Source organism: Aulonocara sp. 'chitande type north' Nkhata Bay, linkage group LG5, assembly GCF_057382095.1.
Source record: "Aulonocara sp. 'chitande type north' Nkhata Bay isolate Kocher_YH1m ecotype deep benthic linkage group LG5, A_spYH_male_GT1.1, whole genome shotgun sequence".
NCBI classification, from domain to species: domain Eukaryota; kingdom Metazoa; phylum Chordata; class Actinopteri; order Cichliformes; family Cichlidae; genus Aulonocara; species Aulonocara sp. 'chitande type north' Nkhata Bay.
The window spans coordinates 46080969-46106900 of record NC_141348.1 but is presented as its reverse complement, the minus strand read 5'-3'; the positions used below and the strand labels follow the sequence as shown (position 1 = coordinate 46106900).

The 25932-nt window shown below is 40.9% G+C and overlaps 1 protein-coding gene across 5 annotated transcripts; it reads left to right on the top strand.

The window, feature by feature from the left end:
• Positions 1 to 25054, top strand: LOC147331498 (rho GTPase-activating protein 40-like). Of its 5 annotated transcripts, none has more exons than XM_086293865.1 (17): positions 1 to 195; positions 2736 to 2816; positions 3512 to 5151; positions 9961 to 10187; positions 11096 to 11301; positions 11902 to 11980; positions 12742 to 12890; positions 13909 to 14074; positions 14573 to 14664; positions 14957 to 15034; positions 16325 to 16484; positions 17284 to 17366; positions 19886 to 20092; positions 20861 to 21001; positions 21405 to 21556; positions 21694 to 21749; positions 22246 to 25054. In XM_086293865.1, the coding sequence occupies exons 3-17, from the start codon at positions 5078 to 5080 to the stop codon at positions 22350 to 22352; spliced, it is 1977 nt and encodes a 658-aa protein (XP_086149991.1). In that variant the 5' UTR covers positions 1 to 195; positions 2736 to 2816; positions 3512 to 5077; the 3' UTR covers positions 22353 to 25054. The 5 variants fall into 5 exon arrangements, with proteins under 5 accessions (XP_086149991.1, XP_086149992.1, XP_086149990.1 ...); XM_086293866.1 differs by having other exon boundaries at positions 2736 to 3670; positions 4854 to 5151; XM_086293864.1 differs by having other exon boundaries at positions 2736 to 5151.
• The last annotated feature ends 878 nt before the right edge of the window (positions 25055 to 25932 follow it).

Here is a 25932-nt window from a genome sequence, read left to right as displayed (position 1 = left end):
GGTGAGAAGGATAACGTGGACTGAAAGCGGAGGAGAGTGTAGCCTCGGTCATCTCATCCCGTCCCATCTGCTTGTTGTCATTATCACTCACAGAAAGACTCGCTGCTGCTGCTGCTGCTGGACTACATGGAAACACATTCTTTCCACGCTCGGTCGAGCCTTCGGACACCGGGGGCGTCGACAGCATTTTCACAGGTAAGGAAACCGGTTTTATTTGTTGGACGCGACGCTTTGTTTCCACTTAGCCACCTACCCTCCTTTTTTCTAGTTTGGCAAGCACGGTGATATTTTTTTTCTGGTTAAAACACAAGTCTTATCCTACACAAAAAGGCTGTCTTTATTGAAAATATTTCTAGAGCTTTGTGCAATTTTTCTATTGCATTCGCTTATAAAGGTTTCTGGTTGCTAGGGTCTCTGAACCTGTTACTATGGGCGTTTTCCGCCTCACGTGCAGCTGAGAGCCTGAGCCTATACAAAGCGTTGATTCTTCTAATTTTAATCGCTGCATATTATGGTAGCAGTATGCATTTGTTCATGTTTTAAGCCTATACTCTTTTTAGACAGTTTATAAAATCTAATATTGGAATATATTGATATGTGTTGAGGAGGATATTTTAGGCTTCATCTAAAAACTGCAGGTTCTGTGTTCAGTTATAGATAAACTATGTAGACACTTTCCAAATCACCTCAAACACATCCTTGGTGCTTCAGTAGTATTTGTTTATTTATTATGAGCCCGATTAGTAGTCCCATAAACCTGTCCTAGTCTTCCTGGATTTTAGTTAAAACAGCATTACATTACTTTAGGACACAACAAACCACAACAACATGAGCAGTTCCAGCAAAAACAATTTTTAAAAAGTTACTTGTTTACATTTTAAATATTGATTTCAGTGTTAATTTAGTCATTAAGGGTGGATCAGTGTTTTCATTGCTTTACACAGTATTACTTTGGCTCTACTTAATGCAGCTGCATTGTAAATGTTTGTAGTGATAGGCCATTTAATAACAAGCCTAACAAGTTCTTTTTTGGGGGGCGGGGTAGTAGAGTCTATCCCCCTTCAAAAAAAGGACATAGTTGGTTAATTACCTGTTCCGTGAATTCCCTTGTTGTAGCAGTTAGCAATTATGTTAAGCATTCCCTATCACAAAATACCTTAAATAAGTAGAATACAGCTCAGTAAAGTGTAACACAATATGTTAAAACAAGTATGTAGAAACTAATTTGAAATCAGTACAGTGAAATATATTAAATTTAACAAACCAAAATAAAACAGGATTAATGCTTTTTGCTGTTGGTTTTCAAGTTAAGAAAAAAAAAATCTCTTTCAATCCATTGCTTTAGACTGGCATGTGTCTACAGTTTTGTGTACTGTAGTGGTAGACCCTTTAATATCCTGGGTTTTATGATTGCTATTCACATGGATAAAAAGATGTGGCCACTGTGAATGTTCTCTGTAAACAGGAACAATTTTTGCTGCACTGGTAAGAGATAATACCTGCAAAAGCTTGGCCAGTCGGTGTTTGCTTCCAGGTCCAAAGGGTAAGGGTAAGAGTCAGTGCAAAATACCTCTGTCTTGTAATCCACTTTAGCTCCATATGGCAGAGGAGAACGTATTCTAGCTTTCATTGCCATTAGACTAAGCCCTGCTCTGCTCAGCGAACACATCTATGTTCTGGCAGCCTGTCTGTTTTCAATAGAGAGAATATAATGATGTCAACGACTTGGGATAGCTCAGTAGGTAGAGTGGTGGCCCCATGATCGGAAGGTGGGGGGTTCGATTCCCCTGAACAGCTACCCTGAGGTACCCCTGAGCAAAGTACCGTCCCTACACACTGCTCCCCGGGCGCCCAATGGCTGCCCACTGCCTCACTGAGTGAATGGGTTAAATGCAGAGAGGGATTTTCCCCACGGGGACCAATAAAGTACACTTTCTTTCTTTCTTAAATATTAAGACTTAACCTGTGACATCTCATCGCTTCAGTCGTTGCCCTTTTCCAGCACCAGAGATGACAGTGTGTGTTTGTGAAAATGCTCAGTGAACGAAATGCAGTCACTGAAATTGTTTTTCTTTTTTAACCTGGTCAGAAGAGATCTGGTTACATGCTGCAGATCATGTTCCTGATCATTTATTGTGGTTATGATCGTGTAAGTGTAGGGTTTCAGGAAAACAATATCATTGTATGCTTTGTTGCCCTTTCACTGCCAATTTATGAAGTAGAACTGAAAGTCAACAATGAAATACCTTGAGCCTGTTCTTCTGTGTAGGGTGGGGAAAGAAGGAATCTTTTCTAAGAATGCAAGCTGTTATCATAAGCCTTAAGGTGATTATTATTTCTTATGAACCAACCGGGCTTGTGCGTCTTTCATGCCAAGCATAGTCTCTTGAAGTTGTAAACACAGCAGAACTCGCCATAGTTAGTCCATGTAAGCCCAGCTTGCCTAAAATAAATCTTTCTAAAACCTCAATGAGCCAAATTGGAAATGCTTTACTAATTAACTGAAGCTGAACTGTTTCAGGTAACCTACTTTGAGTTCAATCATGTCATGAGAAGCAAAATAGAACAGCAAAGTAGTGCATGAGCCTCTGTACAGTTTTAGTCGGACTTTTAAGGTTTTTACATTTGGTTCAGTCTCAGAGCTTCACCCAGGGACGCTGAGTGATGCATCGCTATGTTCATATGAGCAGATAATGAAAGCTTTTCCCCAACTCACTTCCCGTCTGTGCTTTCAGAAGGTCAACCACACGGCCCCGATGACTTAGTGTGCCGAGCTAGTGTGGAATTCGATTGCTGCAGCTCAATTCTGCCCGTCTGTATGTATACAGTGAAAAAAGCATGTGCATGACTCATTTTTTTCCCCATCCAAGAAAGTGTTTTGTACATGTTCACCAAATGTTTGCCTCAGTGGTTTCTGTGGAATTGTACTGGTTATGGTTGCTCTAATAAAAACATGCTAGCATGGGCTGCATGGTTATTTGATGATGCAGTTCACCACATCGCTTTGTTTCTGTGAGCTTCTGTGTCAGTAAATAAGCGAGCATGCATCTGATACACGGCCAGGTTTTTGACTGTGTGTGAATATGAGCTGTTGCCACTCACACTGTGTCATCATTTGCTTGGATCTGGAGGTGTGGATGAGTCTGCCTCAGTCTGAGCTGCATGGCTATTTTAGTTTACATTTTTTAGAATCTCTTAGCGAGACAGTTTCCATTAAGAGAATCTGAGCAGGACTTTGAAACTGATGTATTTTAATGGGAAAAGTCTTCTTAAATGGTCCAAATTCTTCCCTTGTATATTAATTGATGAGACCAGTCTGCTGAAAATTTGTGTTCAGGATATGAAAACTTTTGTCCAGAAACACAAATCTGTGGAAACTGTGAGGCTTTGTGGCTCTATAACCACATTTTATCCTAATCTGTCATCTTTTATCTTTGAATGTTTTTCTTCCCCACCTGTTTTCTCCTTCACTTCCCTGTCTTACTCCTCCCTTTCCCTCCGCTCCGCAAAGGCTCAGTGGTCTGTTTGCCAAGAGTAGAAGAGAGCAGGGCATGAGGCTGAGCTGGCTGTCACATGCCATCTGCGGGGTCACATGAAGACACGCCATCACGTTCTCTACTCTCCTTTTTTCCCTGGCGTATCTCTGAGCCAAGGAGGATTGGCAGATAAGGTGTGAAAGGGGCTTGAGTTCAGAGGAAAGCCAGTCAGCAGTCAAAGTCAAAGAAGACAGCCTGATTCTAACTTGCAATTTAGTGTCTACATAATTTTATTATTGCCTTACAATATAAAGCGCCTTGAGATGACTGTTGTTGTGATTTAGTGTTATATTGTTATTGAATTGAATTTAAATAGTTTAGGAAATCAAATACAGAAACAGGGACCTCAGAGACTTCAGGTTGGCGTATTAAAATAAACAAAGAAAAATAAGGAGTGTGTTAGTGTCAGCACAGAGCGGATGAGAAAGCTAGAATCTGAAGAGGTGTCCCTGCGGCCTTCAATTTGTTTTTGTCTTGTTAAACACAAATTGAGTTTTGAGAGTCACTGGGACCACTGCCAAGCGCTGAGATGCCAGTAACACAGAACGTGTATCAGGCTCGCCAGGTAAACTGTCAACAGGAGGACGCCGTGTGTTGAGTGACTGCCGTGACTTGACATGTTTATTGGAGTAGACACGGAAGCTGTTCGGTGGGGGAACATTCTTGTACAGGAACTAAAATAAGATTTACAAACAGAGTTTTTTTCATTGTGTTAGTTATGATACTCTTTCTTTTTACAAAAATCTAAATGAGCACCTATTTCATTATTTTTACACCACACCTCACTTTTATGTAGGCTAAATGTTGATGGATGGGACAGTGATGTAGTGGTTAGCACTGTCCACTCACAGCATAACAATTGCAAGTCCAAAGAAATGCATGTTAGTTAGATATGCAGGAAGTTAGTTTTCTGGAAGATTCTTCTATGTTTAACATAACTGAAGCATATAGGAGTCCCACGTTATGTCATAGCCGTCTCTACGTTTCTCAGAAGACACCATTAAATGACGAGCATCTATGTCTCTAATTGTTTTTCGTGCTCAGGGCTAAAGGACAAGTTAAAGACACAGTTTTGCAGATTCCTATGCTTGGGTTTAAGTAAATCAGTAAGTGAATATTGTAAAGGATGTTTCACATTTTTCTTTGTTCCAGTAAATGATGTATCTCCAGCACAAGTTAATCCAAAACTTAATTCCAGCCATAGGGCTATTAAGACAAACATGTTACTTTCTGTGCTCCATCCATTTGTTCAGCCCACCAGCTCGAGTGCCGTCCCTAAAAACCATTCATATGGTATCTCTCCTCTGTTTGTCCCAGCCTCGTCAGCTATTCAACCAGTCAGCTTCTAGCCTTGCCGAGCCCCCCATGGCGACCTCCTTTCCTGCCTCAGGATGCGAAGTAGTGACGTTTCTGCCAGCACAGTCAGACTGTCCTTGTTCTAATGTGTTTGTGCATTGAGGAGATTACAAGGAAACAGCTTGCCAGGGGCAGGCAGCTGCTGTTTCCTACAGCTTGCAGCAGTTTCGGGGGACAACAGCAGGATGCCATGGGGGAGAAGCGGCTCGGCGGCCCTGCTGCTGTTCTCTGGCAGGGTTATTGGACGATACAAGGCCAGGTAGGATTAGGCTGTCGGGGTCTGCTGAGGCTTGCGGCTCAACTCTAAGCCAGCTGAAATGTGGTGTCACTTTTGTTTGTGTGTCTTTGATTGAAAATTTTGTTTTGCTTTTCTTTATTTTTCCCTTTTTGAAGAAGTTAAAACATATAACTTTATTGATGGATTCATATTTATTATTTGGACGAATAATATATAAAAATTTGTTTCTTTATGCTCTTCTCTGTGCACCTTGGTGGTAGGTGAATCTCTATTCTGGTGCGCTTTTTTGTAAGATTTCGGTGCTTTATAGATCTGCTACATGCGTTTGTGATTTTCCATGTCACAGATCTTACATGCTGGGATGACTTAGGAAAAAAAGCATTTGCTCAAGGCTGTGTGAGCTAATTGTCGCATTCTCTGTACTCTAAGAGGCTTTCAGTAGAATTCAGCTATAAGGAAGAAACGCTGTGTTACTACACAGACCTCTTTTTCAGTGGATTGCAGTATTCCTTCACCAGAGTTGTTGTTGGGGTTACTTTGTGTTTCCCACCGTGCTGAGCATGAAGGTAGACAACAGGGTCACGTTTTGTCCATTCTTCTCTCAGAGTGGATGGCTTCCTGTTGATACTCTGTCTTAATAGGAGGTCTATTCAACAAAGAACAATTACAGCTGCATGACATTTTCAGTATTCCTTTTTTAGCATTAGTATGAAGCATGTTCTTTGTTTTGTGGCCAAGCTACGTGGCTTGCTGGCAAGCTGAGGAGTATTATTACCCGATTTAAAATTAAACAATGATTCTTTTCCTCCTGGTTCTTGAGTCAGCGTGGGAGAAAATTCAAAGCTAGCTTTATTCCTCTTTATAATCCCTCATCTGAGGGGAGTTAGAGGTATTTTTAGCTTGAGTCCTGCAGTATTTTCAGTTTGTATGAGTCTTTGCACAAATTCAGAACACAGCAGGCATGGCAACTTTAATGTATGAGGATATTTCTTCAAGATTTTATTAAAACAAACAAATATATAATCTATCAGTAGACAATATAAAAATGTTTTAGGCCCCTTCCCCCTCATTTACCAGGTGTTTGTGTATTCACGTCCCCAGCTGATATGTAGGACATCAGCATGACAATAGAGTATTGAGAGAGCGAGGATGAGTCACTGATTGAGTGAGGCCTTTGGGGGTTACATACTCACAGGCAATGTTGACAGACCTGTTGCACTTGAGAAACTTTCACTTTATGTTCCTCTTACTCTGTTGTGCGCACATACAGCACACACATCATATCCTCTGGTCACATTACAGTCATTCTTTTTCTAATCTTTACCCGTGCCCAAGTATGCAGTTGAACGAATGCGTCTTTCTTCTACATATAAGGTATGATTTGATGCAACCTACTGCATCATTAGCTGTCTGACCGCACGTTTGTGCAATTTGTCAACACTTTAAAGCTGGGTTTTTTGTTGTTGTTTTTTTAAAAGGGGGAAAAACTCATCATTAGAAACATTTGATTTAATTATTTCTGGTCACATACATTGAAGAGGGGATTAAAGTGCTTCATCTGGCCATCTAAGAATCCTTGATTAATGAGCTTAACAAATGTCGTCAGGCTCATGCTCAAAGGTCAGTAAAGTGTCTGAAGTGCTATAAACATGTGATACAACATAAAACAAGTAAGCTTTTGCTCAAGGGTTCATTGTTTCTGTCCACTTAGGCTACTACTGTCCTAAAACAATGACTGTTTTGTGTTTCAGGGTAAGCATTTTAAGCCAGGTTTTGAAATGTGACAGGTCATAGATGTCAGTTTGAACCAGTAGGGAAGAAGATGGCAGTCAGGCGTATAAGGCAGGGCGCGTCACCTTGGAGTAACATGGGAGGGGACAGGTGTGAGTGATGTCTAGATGCTCACGGAAGTCGTCACTCCCTCTTGCATTCCTGCTCGAGCTTAGAAACATGCCACACAGCCTGAGCCACACTAAAGACGCTTCCTGTCACCTTACAAGAAACTAGAGCTGCGGACAGATTCGCTTCGCTCTCACACAGTGTTCATCAACCGGGACTGGATAAAACTAGATTTTGTGCAAGACTCTAATTCCTGGATTTCTTTAGGAATGTGGATATGGGAGGTAGAGCGGAGATAGTGGTGAACACGCTCATGTCCAGCATGCCCAGTACGCATTTTTCACGCTCCACACCGAGCCGCTTAAGGCTCCGTCCACAGACTCAATGGAAGGGCAAGCGCGTGAAGATATCCTTTCACAAGATGAAAGCCAGGTAGGTGTGAGAGTTAGAGACGGAGCTGGCTCACAAGAGCTTTGGTGAAGGTTTGGAGTGCTTTCTGTTCTTGAAGAGAAGTGGTGCAAATGACAGGTTCTGCGGTAAAAAGAACAAAAGGTTCTGCGAGGTTACGGTAGATTTACTTTTCGTTGAGAAGTCTGTACTTACAGAAGAGTTTTAAAAGGGTGACTCTCTTTAGATTTTTATCCCAACATTTATCACATGTGCTAACTGTCTCACAGTTTACAGACAGTCATTGGTGAGATATAAAAGAGTTTCACCTGGGTCACATATGAACTGCCAGGTTCGTATGTGATGGTTTTCATAGCTGCATGTGAGTAATATAATGAAGCAGCTTTTGTGTGAACAATAGCCTTTATTACATCACTGATTACTTATTTCATGGATGTATCATTATTCGCTTTATGGTCAAACTAACATTCATACTCCTATTGGCTGGAGAGTTTTGATCAGCTTCTATAAAGTATCTTTAATTATTAATTTATTCATTTAAATCTGAGTGGAGCTGGTAGAGGTAGGTGTTACCAAGATGGTGTTTATTATATAACTCTCGAACAACTGAAAATTAGTCATCAGAGGAGACGGGAATATGTAACTGTCAAAGTTAACACATATGCCAGACATCTGCTTCTCAAGCACTTGCAAACTGCATAAAACAGTTGGTCTCTGGCATGCCTTGTGGTATTTTCCATTGTTTTCTGATCGTTATCAGCAGACAAACGCATTATTGAAGGCTTGTTGCCAGGATCATTGCAACTATAAAACTGTTGGGTTAGGGGCGATCGTTGCTCAAGAGTTGGCAGTTCGACTTGTAATCGGAAGGTTGCCGGTTCGAGCCCCGGCTCCGACAGTCTCGATCGTTGTGTCCTTGGGCAAGACACTTCACCCGTTGCCTACTGGTGGTGGTCAGAGGGCCCGGTGGCACTGGTGTCCGGCAGCCTTGCCTCTGTCAGTGCGCCCCAGGGCAGCTGTGGCTACAATGTAGCTGCCATCACCAGTGTGTGAATGGGTGGATGACTGGATGTGTAAAGCGCTTTGGGGTCCATAGGGACTAAGAAAAGGGCTATACAAATACAGGCCATTTTACCATTTACTATCAATCTGTGAAGGTGGATTTATGCATCATTTTTTGCAGTTAATTTAATGTCTGTTGTAAATAATTCATGATCTGGATTCTTCACGGTTGTGATATATTTTGGGAAGAAACATTGTTTGAAATGTTCCTAAAATTGCTGAAATATTTGAGATTTTCCATTGAAATTCATTGGATTGGGGTAGGTACTGTCAGCTAGTCTGTATCCTAGAGTACTGCATGTGTGTTGGAATGTAGCCTCACTAGTTTCGAGATCAGAAAACAAATGGCAAGAGGCCATTTGGTTCACAAATCTCTGTGGAGCTGTTACTTAATACAATTTGACAGTTACGAAAAATAATTTTTATTTTAATTCAGTAGAACCACTTCTATTGTTAATAATAATCTGTTTTAATAATCTGGTAACTGATGTATTCATGTTTAATGGTGATGGATCTTGGAGTACAAAGTGCAATATCAGTGAAGAACAAACTTATATAAACTTTTGTGTCTCTGTTTCTCCGTGCTGTTACTTTGCAAGAAAAGAACCGATCATTGAAAATCTGTTGAAACTCACACCTCTGCCACCACCACCCGTGCCCCGCCTCCTCTGAAACTGGTTAGGAACACTACAGCACAATATGGAATAAAACTAACCAGACCTTGCTTTTGTTGACTGGTGGCTGATGTGGGCATCTGTGAGGAACATTTCGATAAGCTCACCAGAATTACAGCTGAAAGTATGACGAGTATTTTCTGATAAATATTACTTAATGATAAGCCACCAGGCATTCCACAGAAATTCCCCAGCATGCTTTGGTATGAGTTTTAACATTTGGTGACTTGGAGAATGTGACCAGGCTGCACACCAATGGAGTGAATCATTGATGTGCAGTCAGGCTACTTCCTGTGTCTGAGATCGCTGGGTCACATTTAATACTGGAGGGTGCAAGTGCATCTGCCAGCGGAGTGTGTCCTATTGTTGGCACAGAGCAGAAACCCTTGTTTTTCAGTTCTGTGCAGGAAATACAGGCTGCTTTTCCTTGCATGTGTACGGAAAGGAGACTCCGATCAGATTTATTCATTATAGAGCTGCATATTTTGTCTTCCATTGTTAGTATGTGACATTCACAGAAGGGCGTAACCCTGAGGAAAACAGATTTCACATTGTTACAGTGACATCTAGTGGATTTGTGGGGTACTTTGCCTCCGGGCCACATTTCACAAGAACAATAGAGACCCCCCTTTGTGTCCATTTGCGCCGTCTCTCTCCACACTCCTGCCCTCCCTCCATCCCACTCCTTTTGTCTCTCCATCTCTCTGGGCTCTTCCGGAGGATTCACCCTCCCTGCACCACCCCAGTCTTTGCCATTCATCCTGCGTTTGTATGTGCCTTTGTGTTTCTATCCATTTGTTTGCATGCATGCGTGTGATTTCTTTACGTGTGTGTATGTCTGCACCAGAGATCCCAGCCCCACCGAGATGAGCGTGGAGCCTTGGGCCAGCCCGCAGGACCAGGCAGCCGCTGAACTCTCTCACAGCGAACACACGGACACGCCGCCTTCTCAGGATCAGGAGCAGCACCCTGATAAACTCTGCCTGGACTCGTTCTGGAGTGAGGTTGAGAATATCCAACAGGGGAGTGGCTACGCAGACGACTGCAGCAGGAGAGATTCGAAACACTCCGAAGGTAAATACTGCAGATCCTGCACTGATTGAGGAGTAATGTAAAGAAAGAGCTGAAAAAGACACTCGCTTTAGTTTATGTGATAGCATTATAAACATTTAGTGCTTAAAGCAGCTGCTAGTGAAGAGTCTCCATGAAATGATGCATTAGCCATGGCAACATATCAGGTTTCTCTCATGCAGCAAAGTAGTGCTTGTCACCATGACAACACCATCAAACAGTCTGTGGCAGAGACTGTTTTATATGCAGGAGCCAAATAGCCATTCATGAATACTGACTTCTAATAGGAGTGCTTTTTTGTTATGCCCATTCAGATGATCTGATTGTGTTAATTCAGTGGATCCTTTTCATGTCACTTTGTAACAGGGTGCTCTTTTAATTTTGCTACTAATGAATAGTGAGTGAGTGAGTGTTCAGTTTTATGTTTCTTATGGCTGAACATTCACTAACTGCTGTATTAAGTGTTGAAGAGCAATTGTTTTAAACTTCGCACTCAGCCCAAGTTATCATTTTAAAGCCTTTGGACCACCTACAGTTGTTTATACTTCAAGTTTAGTTATTATAGATCACTTAGACTGCAGCCAACTGAGTGAACTGTTGGCCTTGTAATATGTTCCCTATTTAGAATTATGGATATAAAGAGAAGTTTCATTAAAGGTTTTTTTTTTAATCTATTGGATTGGTTTCCTGGTACCCAATTTACATGTTACTTTACATTTTTAAGCAAATATTACCAAATAGTGTTCTAGTAAAGCTACATAGTTAGTTGTAGTAATTTAGTATTATTTGAAATACACAAAACTACTTCAGAGTTAATAGGGTTGAGTCATTCTGCATGTTTAAATGCATTTTATACAGATCATGTCGTTGTTGGTGTTTTTACATCCCAGCGTTATATTTATGTGTTTCAGAAGGAGAGCAGGAGGAACAGTGGTTGGCCGATGCTGGCTTGTCAACCCTCATCAGTGAGGACACTGAGACAGTAGACAAAACTGCCCTGCTGTCCACTCTGACCAAGACGCAGGCTGAAGCCGTTAAGCGTCGAGTAGAGACCTACACGCTCCGCAAACGGAACAAACCGCCACCGCGTGACGTTCGCGACATATTCAGCTCACAGGTCAGGATGCTCAAATACTGAACCCTTGACTGTATCTGAAGAAGGAAATTGTGCAGTAATGATTGTTTTACATTGTAGAATATCAGCCACTAATTAAAGGAAAGCAGGTAATTTGTATGCAGCTTTTCTTGATACACGCACATCAGCTGGTTTCCCGGGTTTCCGGTTTCAGCACTGCTGCAGAAACTGTGTGAAGGTTAACGCAAGTGCAGAATATCTGTTTCTCATGCGTTAGATTATACAGTAAAATGTAAGAGACTCAGTTCCCAGGTAACTGTCGTGACACATTCAGGGTCTTCTATTGTTCCAGCGATGCTGTCTTGTTTGATGGAAGAACTGATCTGTCACAATGAAGGCAAATCACATGTAAAGGCCATGCTTTGTCCTCAGAGACAGCCTTAGAGGGGAACAGAGACACTGTTCTTCTGATCCTAATCAGTGCTGTATCAAAGGAAACACCCTGCACAGACCATGTCCCTTCACTTAGTGGACACAGTTAAACACACACTTAATTCCCAGGGGTAGAGAACACACATAAAGCTGATATTTATTAGTGTGACTTATTGTGGAAACTAACATGTCCGTGATCTTCCTCTACAGACCCTCGTGTCCGAGTCTCAGCATAGTGAAGACCCAGCACAAAACAGCATGGCATCGGTAGCCAAGTCACCTTTATCAGGTAAGAGCTGCTCACCTTACTTAAAAAAATTACTAAAGGGAATAACAAAGTGGTGGAGGCACTTTTTAGTCTATTCTAAAACACTGGCTGAAGTCATTTCAGTAAAATAATTTAATCAAACTTTTCTTTGAGTACCTGACTCAAACCAACTCTTTGTTTGGATTTTCCATCACCATTGTGTCATTTTGATAATGACTCACATGTTTAACTGCAGTAGATGATGAAATCAGGTGAGCTTCGGATTTCTGGGGGCCTGATGAAGGTAGCTCAGGCCATGGCTGCGTCATCTGTTTTCTCATTGGTTCATATTAATCCCTGGATAACCACTGGCCTCTGCTTAATGCTGCCTGTGTGTATTTTTTTTGCCAACTTGACAATCCTGTTTCTCATTTTCATTTTTTCAAAAGTATTGAACACATGCAGACATCTGATAGCGAGGAACAGTCATGATTAACACAATAGCATACTTGTCTTACAGATGAACTTTTGGCACAGTTAAAGGTGTTGTGACGTCAGTATTCTTGTTTTTATGTGCTTATGCAATGATTTGTTTCCCTGATTTAGCAGATAAGACACAAAGTCTGTTCACAGAACATTTCCTCATATCAGGGCTTCCTGTACATTTTTGTCCTTATCGTTCTTTTCTTCATATTATACATTCCCTTTTTATTTTGGAGGTTAGTTTTGTGACATTTCTACAGTAGTCTTGCCTGATTGAACTAATAGGCCGGTGTTTGTTTATGGAAATGTTTTCTGCTCAGCTGTGACCCCAGAGCATCAGCGAGGTACTCCCAAAGATGAATACTTCATCACTGATGTGGCTTATTGTGAACAGGCCGTCATCCTCATCAAACAAGCCAAACTGCCACAGAATAACAGCCAGCGCAGGAAGGAGGACGGCACCCTGCCCGTAAGCACCCAAACAGTTTTCACCTCTCACACTCATTTTCTAGGACAGCTGCAGCTTTCAGAAGACTTCTGGGGTTTAAATATGTTGCTTTCTGCTTTATAAATGTTCTGGTGATAAAATATATCTACTTGTACATTTATTTCTTTTGTTAAGAAAAACTGTTGGCAGAAAAGATTTCAAAAGAATAAGAGAGTGCTAGTAACAGCGTGATTTGCGCATCAAGTGGGCAGTTTAGTTCAATTTAAGCTTAGCTGTAAAAGAACTTACTGTCACTGCGCTGATGAGCGGCTTGTTTCACTCAAACCTTCATGAAGATAAATGACAAGAACAGATTTTTTCTAAATGTTACAGCATGTTTTGCCGAAAGCTTTTAAGTCTTACAACATCTTGAGGCCTCAAATATTCAACAGCATCACCAACCGGCAGGCTGTTATCAGAAAAAAAACAGTAATTACAGCTATATAAGGAAAAAAATCAAGGGGTGAGGGCCACACTAACAGAAACCAGTGTACGTTTCAGTTGCTGATTGGATTAAGACTTTCATGTAAAACCACATGCGCACAAACACACACACACACATAAATGTTATTATAAGCCATTTGCAACAATCAGCGCTCTGCTGTTAGATAACAGGGTTAAGGAGATAAGGAATGATGGAATTAGCCAGAAACAAAAGGAGAGTTGTTGTGTCACAGAGTCCAGCAGCTTTATTTTTCTATTTCAGGCTGAATAAGTTTGCTCTGAAAAAGGGCAGAATTAGTGGTTTTAATTAGTGAGGTTACATGTACTAACACACTACATAGAGATAAACTTATGTAAAGTACATTATAATTACTTTATTATTTACAGAAATTAATTTGCATGTCATGCTTGTTCTTTTCATTTTTCCACTTCCATTCTTTTTTCTCCCTCTTTGTACATTTTCTGTATTCTCTCCCTCTTCACCTCCACTTTCTAACTTTCAACTGCACTCTGGCCCCCTTCTGCTTTTCCTCTCCTTCCACTATCGCCTCCCCAGCGGGTCATCTGCCCCAAGTGCCGTCTTGGAGTGACTCGTATTCAAGATCTCTCCCACGCTGACATGAAGAAGGTGCGTCAGTTGGCTCTCATCGACATGACGGCGCTGTGCGACCTCCTAGAGCTGGAGGTCAAAAGGCACAAAACTGGCAAGAGGAAAAACCCAGGTGTGATTTCATTCACCATCAGGTCGTTACAGGAAAAGCACACATAGAAATGTTTGAGGCATACTGTGAGGGTAGTAGCTTTAAAAATAAACACACTGGAGAGAAAATGATGATTTTAACTGTATGTTGTGTGTTTAGATTTTGCCATCTATATAAACCTGACAGCTTTTTCACTTCCGCCAACTATTCCTGTTGTTTAACCGATAGTTAACTAGTTTAACAGTGGTCATGTCCGGTGTACTGACGAGTTGAGTATATTCAAAATCTTTTTTACATGCGTATTCTCCACACAGAATAGCACGAAAAACTAGACTAAACTGTGGTTACATATTCTTTAGAAACAATCAGTCATAAATAACCTTCAAAAATGTGGGTTAGCAACAGTATAGCAAAAGCAGTGACCCGTCTCACACAAAACATTGAGACTTTGCCCCGTATTCTGTTCGGGCCAGATGTTTATATGAGGGCAGGCATGACTGACTCTTTGGTCTTTCACAGAGAGCCCGCTCTTTGGAGTCCCACTGGCCACGCTGCTGGAGAACGATCAGAAACTGAAGCCCAGCGCTTCGATTCCTCTCTTGCTGCAGGAAGTAAGAACTCTGAAAAATATCTGTGTCATGTGTCCTAAACAACAGACATACTGTTTGTGCATATTGTGTTCTATATATGATGTTTATGATTCAAATCTGTTGATCGCACAAACTTCACAAACGTCTTCGAATCAAAATCAGAAAACAGGCCCCGTGTCCTCTGCATCTGAAACACTTTGACCACACCCTGTTTGTAGCAGCAGTTACTGAGTATAACCAGCAGAGGTGATCGAGAGATTCTTATCTAACGATGCTCAACTCTGCTGACGTCTTTCTCTCTCTCTCTCTGCAGTTGTTGTCATTTCTGGAGAAAAAGGGAATCGATTCGGAGGGGATCCTGCGTGTCCCAGGATCTCAGTCCAGAATCAAGGTACAAGAGCAGGGTCTACACACCTCATTACTGTAATAAATAACTGGATGTTTAAAGCAAAAAAAAAATAAAAAAATTTCAAACCAGCCAAAATATTGACACTGTAAAATGTCAGAAATTCCAGATCAATACAGAGGAAAATCAAATGGCTTCTGCCAACTTTAACTACAGCTGACATTTAGAAAAACAAGGTCCAATGAGACAAAATCAATACAGCTTTTGCAGCTGCTGGTGTAAAGCAGCGCTCACGATAAAGTATTTAATTTCTTACACACTCAGGTGACGGTGAATCAATTAAATATCAGCAGCCACTAGAGGGTGCCAGTTAGCTCTAAAGAAGGAAAAACAGTTAGAACAGATGCTGGGGTTGATGACAGCAATTACACAGAGAGATGTAACTGGATTGGTATTTGTTGAGTTTATTGTTTTGACAGCAAATCAAACAGTTAAAATGTATTAATGCATTTAATGCTTACACAGCGTGACCCACCGGCATCCACTGGCATTTGGTGTTTTGATTTCTGCTCAGGAAGACTGAAATGCTAACACATGAGTCCAAAATGCAAAAAGTACAGGAACAAAGACCATCTGACTAAGATGAAGAGAGGAATATATACTTGATGACTGGAAACAAGGCACAGGTGGGAATGATTAAACAGGTGAAACTAATGAGGGCGAAGCAGACAGTCATAAAGGAGGAACAGGAACAAAAACAGAAATGAGAAACCTTCAGAGTAGAACAGGAAGTAACCAAAAAGAGTAACTTACAGTGAAACATGAAGACAGAGACGGGGAACACAGATTAAGATGAACAAAATGAGCACAAACATTATTCTATGAAAGTTTAACAAAATTAATTTGATTGAAACTATAAATAGATTTTAGTTTAAGTCTAGTCATCCAGTTGGTCCTGTTACATATTTTCTGCATGACTTTTCAAACACAATTAGAGCTAATAATAGAAAAATGTTTGCAGCCTTACACAAGGCACAAATAAAGACTGTTGTCAGTTAAATTTGCACATATACAGATGCACTTGAGATGAAGTATGTGAAAGTACATGAAACACCTTTGATACCTTTGTCCTGAGGTCCATCATCATGAATACATAATTTATTACTGTAAAGGTTTTAAATGCATACAGGTCAATGTGCTTTCAAATTGTCAACGCTGAGTTATGCTGCAAATTTTAAACGATGACTGATCCTTGACATTATCTGTGCCGGGTCGATAGTTTGAATCAACATTTATGTCACGTAGCTCTTAAACCGCCATCTTTTGTGTCTGCAGCTGCTGCAGCAGAACTTGGAGGCCAACTTCTACTCACGGCATGTCAGATGGGATGAAGTGAGTCCGAACGACGCCGCTGCACTGCTCAAGAAGTTCATCCGTGAGCTGCCCGCTCCTCTGCTCACCGCGGAGTACCTCAACAACTTTAGCGCCGTCAGGGGTCAGTCAAGACTAAGTGACAGCTCTTGCTGGATAAAACATCTTTTGTATTTGTGTTATATTTGTGGCACAGTGTTGTAGCACACTGTTGTATAACTAAGTATTTTGGATTGGACGAGAACTGTGTCTGATGTTTGTATTAATCCTTAAAGGTTTTCATTTTTAGGACAAGGCTTTATATTTACAGTGCAGCCATACAGTCAATCAGCATTTCACCGCTAAAGTACCCGAGTATAACTTTGGATCATTCATTCATTGTTGCCAGGTTGTATCAAATTACTGTACAGAGCATCAGCTCTTCTTCCCCTCCTCTTCGCACTAATCTGCTGCCCACTTTCACAGACAGCTCAGCAGGATTCACATCATAATTATAATTATATTAATTATAATAAGTCTCTTCACCTCGACGGCAGCGCCGTGTGACACTTATCTATTCTACTCTGGCTGAAAAATTAAAATTAAGATGAACAAGTTGATACCATTTTAAGAAGTATCCCTGCACTGCCACAAATACATGTGCAGTGACACAGCTGTACTGTAGATCAGTGCATTTACATTAGTTTCACTTTAATAAAAATACAGATTGATATTAATAGAATCTAGCTGGTGTGTAGCTTGCGAGGAGGATCACTGCGATGATGAATGATGTGCGACCGCAGAGACATAAGCTAACAAAGCTAATGGCCACCTGTCACACTGTCATTAATCCTTAGACATACCATTATTCTTTGTCAAACAAAGGAAATGAATTATGTGTGCGTGTGTGTGTGTTTGTCTTACCTAGTTGTTTCTTCTTTTAGAAATCACAGAGCTGAAACAGAAACTCCACATGCTGAACCTGCTCATCCTGCTGCTGCCCGAGCCCAACAGAAACACACTAAAGGTAAAGACAACACAACACAGACACAAACAGTGAGTCGTGCTCTCAGACGCAGTAAAGCCTTTTTGTTCTGGCAGAAATCCGTGCAGCTCCTTATTGTGGGCTTGTTCGATAATGGAATATGACTTTTCTGTTCACATACCACCTTTGTGCTTTTTATTTACTATATTTACTCACTTTAACTTGTTATGATTTCGTTTAGGAGCACAGCTAAAACAGGTCATTTTAATACATGTTAAGTCAAAGTCAAACGTTGTCTTTACTCAAAAACGAGAAAAGTTCTTTTGACGGCATAAATATTAATAACTTTATATTGTTTTGTGCTAAAGGACTCACATACTTTTAATGCTTTAGTCACATTTTTTTAATACTTGCAAAAAGTTGTAATGCTGCCTAACATGTAAATAAAATAACAGCAACAATGATTTAATCATTTCGTACTATATTTTAAACAGAAAATGTTCATCACAGCAAATTTCATCAAAGCATTTAGAGATTCAGTGGCTTTCTTTAAAGAAAATAAAATGCTGTAATCTTCATGCAGTACTGCATTAAAAACAGACACAAGTCTGTCCTGGAAGTCGGTGCGTGGGCTCAGGAATACTTAGTAAGTGAACGCTGTCTGATAACTTGATATCCAACAAGTCCAGTTAAACCTCTGGATCAGAGCTCATGTAAGATGTGCTTTGGAAGAACATCAGGAAGAACACTAGCTTATTATTAGCACTCAGTTCAAAGGCCAGAATGTGTGAAAGCTTCACATCTGTCTCATTAATGCTGAACAGTAGTGTTGGTCAAGTTACTTGAAAAAAGCAATCTTCCCCAAAAAAGTAATCTTGTTACTCTACTGATTGCTTATTTTCAAAAGTAATTAGTTACTTAGTTACTTTAAAAAAAAATTACAACCTGAATAGGTGATAAAGCGATAGATCTTTCAGCCCAATTCTATTTTTTCTGCATAATCCATCATATAAAATGTAATCAAATGAAAAAGTCTCTTTTTGAAACTAGTTTTATTAGTTTTAATCTTTTAAATTTACGCATGAAGCAAACATTAAATTATATGCAACATTCTCTGACTGGAAGAAATTTGTTTAACATTTACATTAACTTTTTTCTGCATATTCCAGCATATAAAATAAAATAGTTTTTTGTGTTTACACTCTTTCAAATAAATGCACGTAAAACACAGCAGAAAAGAAATAAAATCAAACACTCAGCAGTCCTGTTGCTCTATTTTCACCTGTAAAGCAGGAGTGGGGCAGGCGGAGGTTTGTCCTGGTGCAGGTGTGTCCTAGCGGTCAGTGGAAGGATCTGGGAGTTTCATATTCCCGTGGCAGCGTACTGTCGGTGCTTGAGCGGAAGTTTAGGGGGTTTTTTCGCTGTAAAAAGAAGTTTCCTTCCCACGCAGTGAGCAGCGAAATCTTTACTTTTTACGAAATCAAACTTAAAGTAAGGTCAGTACTTCCACGCTTTAAACGCTGCACGTCATACTCTCTGCCGCATTTGTTACCGTATATTATCCGTTGTTGATCTGCACACAGCTGTTGCCACGAACGTCGCACTCGCTTACGTCATTGTCATGAGACACTCGCAAAAAACTCCAGTTTTTAGTAACGCAGTAACGCGGCGTGCTTACAGGAAAGTAACAGTAATCTAATTAGCTTTTTTGCAATAGTAATCCCTTCTTTTACTCGTTACTTGATAAAAGTAATTGGATTACAGTAACGCGTTACTTGTAACCCGTTACTGCCCATCTCTACTGAACAGTAAATACATTTAAGGATTCTCTCTTTCTCGGGAAAAGCCTTTTTTATTTATTTTTTATCAAGATGATACTAAACCACCTTCTGCATTGTATTAATCTTTCAATGTTAATTTAATGTCAAATTTCTAGTATTTTGTAGTGTTACATTGTTCCTTTCACTTGCATGCACATGAAGAAAATCTCCAAGTTTCAGAGCCAAGTTCAAAGTGTAAAACGCTACATGAATGTTACAGAATGTGTGAATGACCCCACGTGTTAAAACTGTACTTGTGAACAACAGGCTCTGCCACGTTTGATGTCACACTCTACAGACTCTACTTAGATTTTCCACAAATGTATCCAGGATGACACTTGACCAAAAGCACTGTTTCATAACACATTACTGTATTGCTCTGCTCCTATTCCACATTTTAAACACTCTGCTCTGTTATATAACCGCTTGCATTAACCATGACTCATTTTCACTAAACACAAGTATGCAGTCATCTCCATTTATAGCAACCAGGAGCTTAAAAGCCACCTGAACTAATTACTTTGACTCCAGCGTCACAGCTGAAACTTTCTGTGCATTAGCATACTTCTCAGCAGAGGTGTTGCAGATGATTCATTCACTGTAATTATTCACTTCATCGTATTTTGTCCTGCATCTAAGTGCTCTCTTTTCTTTTTGAAAGACATTTAGCTATAGATCAGTGCATTAAAGCTCCAAGCTTTAACAAAAGGAAACCTGTATCTGCATCCGTGTTTGCTTTAGGCTCTGCTGGAGTTCCTCAGTAAGGTGGTCTCCAAGGAAAAGAAGAACAGGATGAACTTGTGGGCCGTCGCAACCATCATGGCTCCCAACCTGTTCCTGCATAAGGCTGTCCCAAGCAGACTAACTGAGGGTGGAGAGAAAGGACAGGCGGAGAAGGCGGCGGATGTTATGAGGCTCCTCATCCGCTACCAGGACCTGCTCTGGACGGTAGGACAGAGATCTGAACCTGCAGCTCCTGAGCCACATGCAACTCCTTTTGTTGATCTCCATAAACATTTACATTTTTGATTTATTGTTGTTGCACGTGATTCTTTACATTCTCAAAATGTAGTAATATGCAGCCTATACACCAATAAGCTAATAGTATCGTAATAAACTAGTATTCTGCAAACTAAAATGTGCATCAAAGCTTAGGTTACTGCTGGCCTACTGGCCTGCTTGGTCTGCTGCTGGAGTGGAGTCCGAATCAACCAAAAATCTGATTTTGCAGCTGGTACACTTCTAAAGTGTTGTATTCATTATCATTGTGGGCTAATTTTAATTTAAATCACTGCACAAACACAGGCAGGACTCAGAGCCGACGTAACTTTCTAGCTGGTCAGTTTTAAGCAGTAGCTATTTTTCCTCAACTTCTAAAGAAAATTATTGTATTTTGTATTTTCACCCCCTGCAGAGTAGTCATGTGGTAAAATAGTTTAATTATTTGCCCCTTTTGGGCTCATTTGTACCTAATAGACGTGTTACGTCCCTTTATAAGTCCCAAAGGTATTTTGAAGCTCCACGCAGATATTTTTGTAGGGATAGGTTGCCAACTCCTGCTGTATTTACTTCACAAGTTTAATTGGTTTGACAAGGTCACTATAGAAACTTCCAGAGTGAGGCTGTGTCTTTGTTTTTGTTTTTTTTCCTGCCAAACAGTGTGTGAACATTTCTTGGCATGAGACAAACATTGTGTCATGTTGCTCCTCTCTCCAGATCCCTAATTTCCTCATGAGCCAGGTGCGTAGGCTGAACGAGAACAGTAACCGGCGTTACCAGTTATACGATCGTCGCTTCAAGAACCTGCTGAGAAAGATTCACACGGACAGCAGGGAAAAACCGGAGAAAAACTCCGAGGTGAGCTGGTGTCACAACACTGTACTGCTTCTTTCACTAGAGACGCTGCATGCCAGGCCCGAAGGACCATTTTATTAGAGTATTAGAAACTTTCAGTTGGTTTTTAAGACAACACAGTAGGTTTCAGCTGGTGGTGGAGCCGGACAGATTTCTGACATAAGCCGGTTAGGGATGAACAAGTGCACCATGTTTGTGGGAACTTCTACAGTGAACTGTTTTAGCAGTTCCCTAAATTCCCTTTGTAGAAAGAAAGGCATAAGTGTTCAGCTACCGAGAAATCAATTTCAAATACAATAACTGTGAGATTTTATACTATATAAGTATCGATGCGTTTGATATTCAAAGTTATTCCAGATGATGACCAAACAGGAAGAATAAATTGTGCTCTTTTTGTGTCCTGCAGCCACATCGTACAGTGAAAATCCAGGTTGGAGAACTGGAAAGCAGCACGATGGATTATCAGCTTAACTTAAATTCAAGAGCCTCCGACCTTCTCGCCCAGTTTTACCGCCAGTTCCTCAGAAGCCCTGAAAATGGAAAGGGCAAAATGCGGAGGTACGATATCACAATATTAAAAAAAATGTTTTTAATGCATCCAGCTGTGTTGCACGAATCTGTCTGCTCATACATGTGATTAGTTAAAAACAAAAACAGACCCTCATGCATGGTGTCGCGTGCGTGTCTCTCAACAGGAACGGCTCGGTGGCGTATTCGGACTGCGCCCTGTACGAAGTGGGCGGGAATATCGGTGAGTGAAAGTGTTCTCCGACCGGTGCAGCACTGACATTTGCGTGTCTTTCTGCTCACTGAGCCCACGAGTGTAGCAAGGTCTTACGTAATGAAGTGTACAAGCACCAAAGAGACACGAGCAGTGCATCTGCAGTTATCAGAGCAGACAAATGCTTATTACACACATGTCTGCGCGCTCACATGAGAGCTGACACAGTACAACCGAAACTTTTTGTAATCTGCACTACTTTTGTGGTCGAAAAACTCTAATCTTTATGCTTTAATACAAGTACAAGGATTAGAATTGATTAACAGTCAGCACATTCATAATCAGCTGACAGAAAAATGGGTAGAAACCATAGAGATGATATAAACAAGTTCATATTCTTTTATTGTTAAAGGAAAAACAAAATCATTATGAACATTTTTGTAATGATCCTTGCCATAATTGTTTGATCCATAAATTAATTAATTGATATGTCTTGAAGTTCACTTTTTGTGTGTTATTTCTGCAGGTGAGCACTGCCTAGATCCAGACACACACCTTCTAGATTTGTACAACAGCAATCCTGGAGGAGAGTGGATCATCAAAAGGAGACCCAGCGGCAGCAGGGGGCTGTGATGGATGGACTGAACGAAAACTCAGTTTCAGACTAAACATAAAGGCATCAAGGTCTACGGAAAAATCAAATCCACACAGCCATCACTTCTTCATATCCTGTTCATCCCGTGAGCAACAAGCGAGAGGGAGACAGATGGAGGAAGCGGGAACGGATAGATGGAGAATCTGCCTGGAGCAGAGCCTAAAAACTGTCTGCGATCACACGAACACACACTACCCTCTGTCTTTCTCTTCCTGCCTCTCTCCATCTTCTTCTTTTCCCTTCACTACATCATTTCTCTCCTGCGTTGCAACGCTGAGAGCCTAAAGCTGCCGACGCGACTCATTACTTCCAACAGAGAACCTGCTGCACAGAAAAGAGGAGAGCGACCGGCTGGACAGTTTGCTTCGCCATCTTTTCTCTCAAGCAATCGTATCCAACCATGAGCGAGCAGATGGGGATGCAGAGCACCTCTGGCTATAGAGAGCTCACGCCCTCTGTCAGGCCAGCATCTGCTCCACAAAAGTGTTTTTCTATCATGATTTATCAGGGCTTTGTAAAAAGCTCAAACGTGATACAAGAGTTTTATGTGCATATTTGAAGAAAATTTATTGTCTAATGCTAAAAGTCAGCAGAATACAAGATTTCATTTGTAAATATTTGCCCGCCTGCATCTCCAGTGATTAAGCTATTATTACATCATCAGTCTCCAGTGTTACCACTGCTCAGTCACTTATACAGCCAGTTCATACAGATAACCCTGGATATTCAAGTATTCAGTGAACAAGGACACATGTAGCAGGTCAACTTTCAGTCTTATTATGAAATTCTGGATTTCTCAACTTTTGTCAGAAAAAAATAGTTGACCATGAAGTAATACATGAGGTGCTCCATACCTTGATTTCTTTGTTCACCCACCAGTGTTACTTTACCATAAATCAGGAGAAACACAGCTTTTAAAAGCTGATTTCTTTATTCTTCTATCCTGACTTAAGCAGCAAGTTTTCCTATTTACACATTCTCTTTACATCTAGAGCTACTCGTAACCTCGTGTAAACAAATTTGAACATAAAACCCTTGGATCATTTTTTTGAAACAAAAATAATGAGAAAACAGCAGCATGACAGAAGACACTGGGCACTTAAGCTGCTGGAGCAGAAGCTAACCTGGAAACAGACAGTTGATCCAGATCGATCCAGATTGATTTTGCAGCTTTGATGACTTAAGTAAACAAAGACTGGGGTTTGTCAGTGTCAACTCCCTTCTTCACCTGTGCCATTCAATGAGGGAAAGAGACCCTGATGAACTGATATCCCTTTATCTGTGAAACCCTGCGATCTCCTGGGCATTAAAATAAAAAAAAAATCCTCGGACTTCCTGAGCTGCACAGAGCAGTGCTCAAAGAGACTCTCTTGGACACCACGAGATTTGGTGTTGTGACCTCAAGGACAGTGACTGTACCTCTAAAGGGAGTTGTAAAGGACACACAGTGAAGCTGGTCTTCTCGTCTTTTTTTAAAAAACACACGAATGAAGGCGAAAACGAGCAAAGTGACTCATGGGGTGTACTGGGATTATTATTATTATTATTATTGTTATTATTTATATGAATGTAATACCGTTGTTGCTTCTTATTCAGTGAGTATTGTGTAGGATAGCGAGACTCAGTGTAACAGTATGATGTGTTAAGCTGCCCATACTCGGTGTGGGAGTTTGCAGTGTTTGTGTTCATAATTGTTCGTATGCTGGCATTTTTTTAATGGATCTCTTTACATCTGTTAGTAGGAGAAGTTGTATAAATATGGCTCATTCATACACACTTTAAGGATAACCCTCTGCAGTAGGACTGTTTGTTGTGAGGCTACTCAAAGCTTTTTCCGAACGCAGTCGAGCAGCAGATGAATGTATTTAATATTTTGTACCGATCGCCAGATGTGAATCGTTTGCTCCTCGCAGACGGAGCCATGTTGGTGCGCCGCGGCCATTTTGTGGGAAGCGTTTCACACACTCCACTCGATAGACGGGGTAATGACAGCCGGCCCGCACCCGACATCTATCAACACCCTCCCCTCCATCTCTGTCACTTCCCTGTAATGGACCATAATGGCAGCGCAGCATCAGAAATGCACACGGAGGAATCGCATTTCTTTGATAAAGCAGAACGTAATAAATGGGCGTTATAAATTCTGCTGCCCTGGACCTGATGACAGCAGTGTGTGTGTGTGTGAGTGTGTGTGCATGCACGTGTGTGATCAGCTTCATTACACAAGTCCAATTGGCCCGTCCCAGGGTCCCAGGCACAGTTCAGTGCCTTGGCACAAAGCGAGCTGATGAAACTGCCTTCTGCTGACAATCAGGAGAACTAGGTCACCTCTGAAGCAGCATCCCGGAGGGCGAGCACCCTGAGGAGCAGAGCACGTGGACACACATTGTCTAAACCCACACGCTGAACAACAGCGTAAACAGGGGCACAGGTTCACACTGCAGCAGCTTTCTATGATCTATGTTTGTATGTGAATGTATTTGTGTGTGTGTGTGTGTGAGTGTGAGAGAGAGAGAGGACGTTTCCTCTCTGAAACAGTGTTATCTGTGTGATTACCCAGGGACTCTCACACAACTACATGAAGGACATTTACAGTTTTTAATATATCTGTGAAAATATTTCTTTTCTGTAGAAAGAAAAACTTTTGAAAAATGTTCCTTTTTTTTGTCAATAAATGTGAATCTCATGTTGTGTGAAGCATGATTTATTTTTTCAATATGAGTTAATGGCTGTTGGAAAGATTGCATCAACAAACGCATCATTCATCAGCACTACAGTTACAACTGCCACCTCTCATCCATTCCCTGTGTGCTTATGCACCAGCAGAAAACGGAAACCATAGACACGTGTGTGAAAACAGAGAAAATCTGGTGGTGAAGCATTAGTTTAATCTGCTGCAATAATCAATAGAGAGATTAACCTGGTAATGTGGGCGCGCGAAGAGGCCAGAGCTGCTCTGTTCCTTGATTAATCATCACCAGCTCGCCTAGAAAAACCATTTACAACTAAGTGCCTCATCAACTTCAATTATTCAAGGTCTCAGCGTGTCCAAAAGGGCGCTTGGAAGACAAAAAGAGCAAAACTGATGTATCATATACTGTTCGATCATTCATTCTTTCAGTTTTGGTTTGCAGAAAATTTGATTTTAGAGATGCATTTGATATTTTTGGAGTTAAATATTAAGCTTCCGCAACAGCAGATGGAGTTCGTTGTCTTATTATTGTATAAGTTTGTAATGCCAATGTAAGTGTGTAGAATATATCTTGACAATTGTGATTTTTAAAACAAAATCTAAAAGAAAATGACAAATATTTCACACATAATCCCAGATTCCCCTTCAGACACTACTTTTCTGAGAATGTGCTGTGTGTTTGGTTCCTTTTCAAGCCCCATTCACTCATTTCTGACAACAAGAAGAAAAAAAATCAGACACAGCAGCCAGCCTGCCAGACGTAGGCCCCTTTGGCCTGCTCCAGATCTAAATTACTGTAATCAGCGGATGAATAGCAATCAGCAGCCTTGTATGAGCTGCTGGCAGAACGCCTGACCCCCGGCTCT